This window comes from Opisthorchis viverrini (genome assembly GCF_000715545.1).
Source record: "Opisthorchis viverrini unplaced genomic scaffold opera_v5_2, whole genome shotgun sequence".
Classification (NCBI taxonomy): Eukaryota; Metazoa; Platyhelminthes; class Trematoda; order Opisthorchiida; family Opisthorchiidae; genus Opisthorchis; species Opisthorchis viverrini.
In genome coordinates this window covers 439,706-449,424 of record NW_008751658.1, presented here as the reverse complement: position 1 = coordinate 449,424, position 9,719 = coordinate 439,706, and the positions used below count along the sequence as shown (strand labels likewise).

General features: G+C 45.2%; 1 protein-coding gene across 1 annotated transcript; it reads right to left on the bottom strand.

Moving 5' to 3' along the window:
* Positions 1-751: 751 nt before the first annotated feature.
* Positions 752-9,606, bottom strand: T265_12467 (hypothetical protein; the record flags this gene model as incomplete). The annotated part of the gene is made up of 4 exons (XM_009163991.1): positions 752-917; positions 1,101-1,148; positions 4,127-4,273; positions 9,413-9,606. Coding segments are annotated over 4 exons (477 nt in total), but the record flags the coding sequence as incomplete, so codon positions are not given.
* Positions 9,607-9,719: the final 113 nt, after the last annotated feature.

Below are 9,719 nucleotides of genomic sequence, written 5' to 3'. Positions count from 1 at the left end.
GGCTAGCTCAAGGGGGAAAGTTGTCAGTCTTGATGCAAGTAACCTCTCCAGAGAGTTAGTATTGCAGTTCAATAATCTTCGTTTCCAACAAAGCACTTCGTGAAAGTTGAATAGTCCTCAAGTTCGTCCTGCAAGCATACTCCACTTTGTTTGGTCGTATGAATAGTACCATTCATGAATACTTTGGACATCCCGGTGTAAAGGTTTACAACGCGGAATAGTACATTTTAAAAACTATCCAAAGTGGAGAAATACATCCGCGTAAAGTTAGCCATAGTTGGTCTGTCGAAGACTGCGCGAACAGTAGAAACGTGTGTCATGTGTGAAGCGGATAGTGAATTACAGTAACTTCGAATGCAGTCACGGGGCAATGGCCCCTTAGTGTAACCTTTACGATGACTGAGCCGACCGCACACGCCTGGAGTTTCCCGGAGGACACACTTGCGTGAAATACTGGGGACTACGCGGCATTCCATTTGCGAAATGTCCAGCCTGAAGTGTGTACTCATCAAGCACACTGAGCAAGCAGTGAACTTCAGGGGACAATGAAATTCAGCCATACCAGCCCGAAACAAGGAAGCATATCAGAGTGCGAAGCACCCACCCCGTCTGAAATAAGTGATAAGATTTCGCAATAAACTACTTCACACAGATGTGAGAAGCTCAGCTCTCCCACGTGCCACAATAAAGTTCAACATGGGTCATTTAAATCCAGCCCCATTTCGACAGAAAAGTAAAAAGGGTTGTTGGAGAAATCCATTTTTCTCTATTAAGATATATCGTATATATCCCGGAATAAGGGGGCAAAATCTGCATAAAAACCTGAATTATCTGAAGAAATTGTCCAATCGCATTTGCTTTCGATCACACAGCGGGATAGCTGACTTGCGTTTGTTCCTATTCGGTTCCCCGGACGACTGAAAATGTAACAAAGTTGTGAGAAACCAACTAATAAAGAAGCTGTCAGTATGGCTGCAACCGCAGTCGCGTCAGCACTTTAACGATGAGATGAGAGATTGAAACAATAATAGTTGCAAGGGGATGTTGGATACGTGTGACTGTGATAGGGCAATGTGGGAAAGTAATAAAGTTGAACCAACCTTTCGTGGTGATTCGGTATGCAGGGTAGCTTGAAAGTGCGATAAGATCTGGAAGTGACAAAGAAACGAGATGAGGTTTAAGACTTCAGGTGCCTACCGTTTATGCGACAGGGAGGAAAACGCGCCAGTGCACACCGATTCACAGGTTCCAAACAGATTTATACGTGTGCGCTGAATCGATAGTAATCGAACTTAGTGTCTGGATACGGTTTCTTTAGAGTCTTCTGCTCCGCACATACCACTTTACGGGTAACGGTAAGTTTTTACGGGATGCATTTTATACTTCAGACTAGTACAGTGGGAAAAGAATTGTGCCTCTTTACGGGGTGGACTCTCGATAAGTGTGACGAAATCGCCTAAACAACAATCAAAGCGTATCGTGCAAACTCAGTCGATGGGGCGTCCGAAACTGCACCATGTTGTTTGTAAAAAAAGAATTCAGTTACAATATTCTCCCTTGATAGGTATACCTATAGATGAATATGGTCAGCATAAGCCCTGCAGATTGACATTTGGGGACGCCAGGTAGTCGGACAGCGAACTGTTTGTGGATGTGTTACTTTAGTGCCTAGCCACCAAGATGACGGCTAGCTCAAGGGGGAAAGTTGTCAGTCTTGATGCAAGTAACCTCTCCAGAGAGTTAGTATTGCAGTTCAATAATCTTCGTTTCCAACAAAGCACTTCGTGAAAGTTGAATAGTCCTCAAGTTCGTCCTGCAAGCATACTCCACTTTGTTTGGTCGTATGAATAGTACCATTCATGAATACTTTGGACATCCCGGTGTAAAGGTTTACAACGCGGAATAGTACATTTTAAAAACTATCCAAAGTGGAGAAATACATCCGCGTAAAGTTAGCCATAGTTGGTCTGTCGAAGACTGCGCGAACAGTAGAAACGTGTGTCATGTGTGAAGCGGATAGTGAATTACAGTAACTTCGGATGCAGTCACGGGGCAATGGCCCCTTAGTGTAACCTTTACGATGACTGAGCCGACCGCACACGCCTGGAGTTTCCCGGAGGACACACTTGCGTGAAATACTGGGGACTACGCGGCATTCCATTTGCGAAATGTCCAGCCTGAAGTGTGTACTCATCAAGCATACTGAGCAAGCAGTGAACTTGAGGGGACAATGAAATTCAGCCATACCAGCCCGAAACAAGGAAGCATATCAGAGTGCGAAGCACCCACCCCGTCTGAAATAAGTGATAAGATTTCGCAATAAACTACTTCACACAGATGTGAGAAGCTCAGCTCTCCCACGTGCCACAATAAAGTTCAACATGGGTCATTTAAATCCAGCCCCATTTCGACAGAAAAGTAAAAAGGGTTGTTGGAGAAATCCATTTTTCTCTATTAAGATATATCGTATATATCCCGGAATAAGGGGGCAAAATCTGCATAAAAACCTGAATTATCTGAAGAAATTGTCCAATCGCATTTGCTTTCGATCACACAGCGGGATAGCTGACTTGCGTTTGTTCCTATTCGGTTCCCCGGACGACTGAAAATGTAACAAAGTTGTGAGAAACCAACTAATAAAGAAGCTGTCAGTATGGCTGCAACCGCAGTCGCGTCAGCACTTTAACGATGAGATGAGAGATTGAAACAATAATAGCTGCAGGGGGATGTTGGATACGTGTGACTGTGATAGGGCAATGTGGGAAAGTAATAAAGTTGAACCAACCTTTCGTGGTGATTCGGTATCAGGGTAGCTTTGAAAGTGCGATAAGATCTGGAAGTGACAAAGAAACGAGATGAGGTTTAAGACTTCAGGTGCCTGCCGTTTATGCGACAGGGAGGAAAACGCGCCAGTGCACACCGATTCACAGGTTCCAAACAGATTTATACGTGTGCGCTGAATCGATAGTAATCGAACTTAGTGTCTGGATACGGTTTCTTTAGAGTCTTCTGCTCCGCACATACCACTTTACGGGTAACGGTAAGTTTTTACGGGACGCATTTTATACTTCAGACTAGTACAGTGGGAAAAGAATTGTGCCTCTTTACGGGGTGGACTCTCGATAAGTGTGACGAAATCGCCTAAACAACAATCAAAGCGTATCGTGCAAACTCAGTCGATGGGTCGTCTGAAACTGCACCATGTTGTTTGTAAAAAAAAGAATTCAGTTACAATATTCTCCCTTGATAACGATTCCGAAAAGACAAACAAAACGTGGTCGAATTGACGAACAGAAGGATAGCCCAAAGTTGTGACAGTTGTCCATAAACACACGATCAAAGTGGAGTCGTTAGGTAAACGATTCCGAAAATGTCGACAAAACGTGGTCGAATTGACGAACAGAAGGATAGCCCAAAGTTGTGACAGTTGTCCATAAACACACGATCAAAGTGGAGCGGGTCGTTAGGTACAGGGACTGGCGCACTTTTCCCTAGGGCATACAATGAACCACATGGTACTTTGCACGTGAAATGTGTCAGGCATGGTAATTGCAGAAGTAAGGAACCGAATATTTGACGAAAGATACCATTCACGTCCAACGGCCGACGTAGCAAACGTGCATTCGTCGTCGACGACCTATCCAGATTCTTCATTGATGACAAGACAACTCTCGTATCGAGCATTAATTAAGAAGCCCAACCAGTGAGAGGTACCTGATGACACAGTCATGGATTCAAATATGATCCACCCGGTTGGGAGGAGAGCAATTTAGCCTAGTCAGTGTCAAAATCGTATCCTCTACTATATCATCCTACTTTAGTTCGTCCAGCTACCTACCTCAAGATTTTCGTTGTCCTGTTAATCGCTGCTTAAGCTCATTCACTTTCCTCTTCTCACTTCACGTTCAAGCAATCAAGGCTCTAAGTAAAAAACAACTATATGCTATCCAACAGCGCCAAACTATTTCGATAATGGATGATGAACAATGCTGTGGAAAACGTTCTTATCCTAGGAAACTGCTGATGTTATTACTGAACGAGCCTAAGGAGACGAAGGCTGCAAGATTTGACTGGAACAAAGCGGTTTTTCTTGAAGTTAGTGCGGGTCTGCTTGGTGAATTCGCACCTTCCGAGTAGCGGTTGAGATGGAAGCATTCTGCAAGTCGGACAATTCAATCCAACGACCCACGCGTGGACTTCGATCCGTCAAAGCATGCAGCGACAAGGTATGGACAACATATGTCATACGAATGTGCGAGAACAAGTGGATGACCTAGAAAAGTGAAGGATAGATGGAATGTGAAGGAACACGGAGAAGCAGATAGCGCGGTTAGGCACTCCGGTCTGTAGACTACACTTTGTGGAGCAGTTCTTCGTAAACGGGACTTAAATGGACCTATCACTAGACGTTGGGGTAACGGGGAATCTACCCAAACGTTTTCAGTGATTTTGGGAGGGTCTGACACAACTTTCTATCTTGTCCATACTTTCTCAATATTTTACAAACACGGGATTCATAAATGATGGTGAACTGATGCGGCGATCGATAGCTCCCGTCAGCCTGGTCTCCATCTCCTGAAGAGCCATTGTAATGTACGGCCGATTCTGACGGACCCGACACAATAGAAAACCTACGATGGGATGTTGGACACGTGGTACTATTAAACAGGACAGTATACAGACAAACAACAAACAACTTTCCAGACATTTGGGAAGCGGGAGCAACTGTACACTGAATAACGGGGTTGGAACATCTGCCACTCACGCGCCGCAACTAAGGATAACTGGTGCATGTCCCATTTGGTCGGACGTCGCTGAAGGTCGTAGCCAAACAAAAAAAAATCGTTCAGCTGCAACATCCATCCAGTGCCTAGCTGCCGTGGCACCAGAAGGAAGCACGGGGGCTGTGATACTGCCAGATTGCCCAAGCCTAGACAGGGGAAGTCGAGATGCCGAGGTCGGGTTCGAACCACGGACCTTCCGGTCAGTAAATTCGCGCCCTAACAACTGGGTTTCAGGGGTTGTATGTTATTTTACCCAAAACGAATACGCTGGCGGAGGAGGTATGCTCGTCCGAACTGTCTAGATGACTAAGTTAAAACATAGTTTCAGGCGGACAAGCAGATGAGAACAGTAGAAGTCCCTTTGCACGCGTGAAATACTGTGACAATTTTTAAACATCAGGACTATCAGAAATTTGCCTAACCGACTCGCACCAAGGCGTTATTTGATTACAGCCAAAATACGAAAAATACACTCATTAGCATACCAGCCCAGTTAGGTGGGTCTCCCGTCAAAGCTAAATTGGCCCATAAATGAATGTAGTTGCAAAATTTCGCGCAATTTGATTTCACGTAGAACATAAGGTTGACGGAGGACTGTGCCTATCTGTTGAGGCCCACAAGGGGCGTGGAGTTTTCAGCACCGTTATGGGTATTGCGCTAAGTCTGTGCGGCCAAAGAACTTCTGGAACCAGAAGATGAACTTTAAAGATCATAATCTCATGTCCGACGATTAGTTGTCAGTCCCACCTGGTGGAAGATGGGCTCGAACTATCACCAACAAAAAAACGGATTGCTTCACCAACTTTTTGACCATTCACATAAATATTTTCATTTGAACAAGAATTATACATCGAATTAAGTTTGCACAACCAAATTTAAAAAAAACTGAAGTCGGCAGGAGAGTCCAGGGGAGGAAAACAGTGAAAATTCGGTGCAGTGTAACTTCATCTGATGGAAACAAATAAAGATAATAATCTACGTAAGACGGCCTGCCCTCCCAGTGTGGCAACTGTTGAATCTATGAGAAATGTTTACAACACAAAAAATGGGGCTCCTTCAGACGCGCGTAAGCATGGAAAATCTGATTAGCTTGCAATTTTTGGGGGTTTCGCGGGATAGATATTTTTTTAATAGTCACATCAATCTCGTTTGAAGTATCGTCCTCCTGTTCCGGTGTAATTATTCCGGTGAGTTCACACCAAAGGGAAGCACTGGACTCGATTTTCGCGCTTATTAGCGCTCATTAGCAGTGCATGTCCGATGGCCGTGCAGGGATTTGAACCCCGGACATCTGACATGCGAGGCGAGCGTATAAGCACTACTCCAACGCATGTTGGACGCATCTGAATTATTACGTCTGAACAGGCGAACGTGTTCACACCGACCCATCGAACGAAGACCCAGTAACTATCCTGATTGTGACGATCGATTGACCCGCCAGTCAGGTAGCGTGACACACGCTTGAAACCCACTGGGCAACCTTTTGGTTGCAATTTTTAGGGGTTCTACGGGATAGGTATTTCGTTCATAGCCAAACCGCGGTTACACTGTCGCCTCGCATGTCAGACATCCGGGGTTCAAATCCCGGCACAGCCATTGGATATGCACAGCCCTAATAAGAGCGAAACTCGAGTCCAGTGCTTCCCTTTGGTGTGGACTCACCGGAATGATTACGCCGGAACAGCAGGACGACCGTTCAAATCTGATTTGGTTGTTCAGGCAGGGCAGTTCATTATGTACATGCTTGATGACAGCAGACTATTGTCCGAAGCGCATCATTATACGTTGGACGGACTGATTTATTATTATTAGCATTTCTATCAAAATAAAGGGCCAATTCCGCACGATTCGAACAATTTTTCTGTAGTTGGAGCAATTCTACGCGTGCAGTCGATGGAATGGTTCCCAAGTCATTGTTTCACCAGAAGTCTGATGGCAAAACATTTCAATCCACAGAAAAACATAACAAACTAACTCTCCGAAAACTGGTGGAGCACAATACGCACTTATTAATCGTTCAGTGGCACGGACGTAGAACGTTCCACAAAACCGTGATTGATGAAACACCGCAGTTAAGAAACAACAATGAATTACGCAAACAGATGTAGTACCCACGAGCCACCTCAACCTTCTCGTGGTGCCATCAACCAGGTGGTCTTATTCGACAGATAGGCCATGACATGCGGCTGCTGATACCTCCCATCTTTCTTTACTAGCCCGTCCTATCTGTCCCGTTGTCCCATTCAATGATCAATCTCCTGTAAGGCCTAGCGATACGGACGTCAGTAGACTTTCAAGGGAAATGACCACCTGCACATCACAGTTCATTCCAACCGCTCCACCTTTATGAATCACACCCCATACTCCAATTTTATTGCGGCCTTCAATGTTTGAACCCTTAAGCAACTACCCCTGCACGCACCCTTGAGATTTTATCTATATGAGCTTGCAGTACCTCTGAAACCCAAATACAACACCCATGTACATTCTGGGCGCTGTTGCCTCCGAACTTCGAGTGATTCTTCAGCTGCCGCGATTGGTTGCACTAGAGTTGGTATAGCTCACAGTTCCGGAATAGAGACGTCCTTGTGTGACTGGATACCCGTAAGCATTTGCCCCAGAATCTTCCATTTGATCGGACGCGCACCGCTCAAAAGATTCTGCCTATGCACCACAACCAACTGTCAAAGATGCTTCTTCTCGAGAAATAACCATCCTCCTATCCATCGCTAATCTGCTTTATCTAACTACTATCCCCACTCTAGTACCTAGTGCCACAGATAAAAGACTAGCCAAAAAGGAACACAACAGCTTTATTACAATAAACGAATGCGAGTGCGAAGGTACAACGTCCTCGCGCTATATACATTGAGGGGCACTGGCTGACGTTTATACAGGTGTCTCGCACTGTCTGATCGGCGTTTGGTGGAGTTTGAGAGTCTCAGTAGGTTTCAGGTATTCTGGGATAAATGGTCTTGGCATCGATCTCCTAAGGTGAAACTTAAGCGCCTTCTCCACGGATTGGGAGGGCCAGTTAGATGTCCTTGGACATGATGGTGACACGTTTGGCGCGGATAGCGAAAAGATTGGTGTCCTCGAAGAGGCCAACAAGGTAAGCCTCGCTGGCTTGTTGCAGAGATGAGACAGCAGAGATTTGGAAACAAAGGTCCGTCTTGAAGTCTTGAGCGATTTCACGGACAAGGCACTGGAATGGCAGTCTGCGAATCAAGAAATCAGTACTCTCTTGGTAACCACGAATTTCGCACAGTTCGACCGGCCTGTGCCAATGATAATGTTTCTTGACACCACCGGTCGCCAGCGCGCTCTTTCGAGAAGCCTTTGTGGTGAACTGCTTCCTTGGAACTTCTTCACCAGTGGGCTTCCAGGCAGTCTGCTTAGTGCGAGCCACTTGGAGATTTTCACACAAAGACGAAACTCATCAGATATAGTCCTAATCCAAGGAGACTTCAATGCACAAGTAGGACGCCTCCAGTTTATGCGGGACCAAAAACGAAACGGCAACGGTGAATGCCTTTCACAACTCCGCACTAATCAACAGTTGTTTCTCAGCATCACTGGGTGTAGGTGCGGTGGACGCCGGTTTTACTACCTGACGTGTCTCTACTACTGAACAACCTTAGAGTAAAACTGATGGCATAGCCATTAATTACCATTAGTGCTAGACTGTGATCATTCTGAAATACATTAGCTAAGCCGAACCGTGAGCTCCTTCTATGTAGGTTTTCAGTGAATATTCAGGGAAATTCCAATAAGTTAACTTCCCACTTGAGCAGCGGAACAGCTTTCTGAGTCGCTTATTAAGCACGCATCTTAAAGCCCACTGTGTGGTGCATGGAAAACACCGATTGCAGCTGGGAATCGATAACACCCGCTTTACGTGACACTAGAAAGTTGGCATGCGGTGTTTCTGGGCCCGAACATACTAACTATTATTAGAGCTCAGAATGACCGCAGTCACTTTTTGATACAAACGGTTACAGACCTCCGGGACTGTAACATAATTCGATTACGCAGTGCAGTCAAACGAAGTTTGTGTGTGGATATGGAGGTGTGATGGACCGGCAGGCTCAATGAATGGAAAGGACTACCGCAGCACGGAAATGTGATGGATATAAGCTAGTGAACTACACATCCTTGTGAAGTTGGCTGATATGGTGGCTGGGTACAGTGATATAGGACTGTGGATCTAAAGGATACTTAAGTGGAACTTATGTCTCACTGCATACAACTGAAGCAAGCCTATCAATTGACTGCGACGAATAAAAACTACGTGACGGAAGCGATCGAAAGTCAACGGTCAAAGCAATTTGTAAAGAAAACAATATCAGAAAGGTTATATTGTGAAAAGGTTGCGGAGCTGACGAATTCTCAGTCTGTTCCGAAGGAGGAGTGGGGCTAACTTCCCAAAGTGGTTCGTGACCTAACTTGAGAGTCCCAAAACTCTACCGAAGGTCTAAAGGACCAGACGAAGGTGGTTGCTCTTGAAATATGGACACTCTACAGTTGGAGAAGTTCCGCACAAGAAACTTTTGGTATAAAAAACCAAGATGAGGAGACTTTTAAATGTTGAGGTGAATACTATGGCAAGACCTTAGCAAGTTACTTACCTCACCAATCAGTTTTGGTTTCAGCTGAATTTTATCTTCTACGCATAAGTTAAGGGAGGTGGTGATACGATCGACTAAAACGCCTAGGATTACACCATCATCCACTGCGTCATCGGAGGTCTCAGTCTGTTTGCTATTCGACTGAGAGGCGCACGCGATCTGACTGGGGAACTCCCAAAGCCCGGCGAGTAAACCTAGATGAAAAAATTTGGGGAGAATATTAGACGTTAGTATGACGACAAAAAATCATATTAAATGCGAGAGCCCATAAAACAATTCACCAATAACACTCAGACTCATCATCATT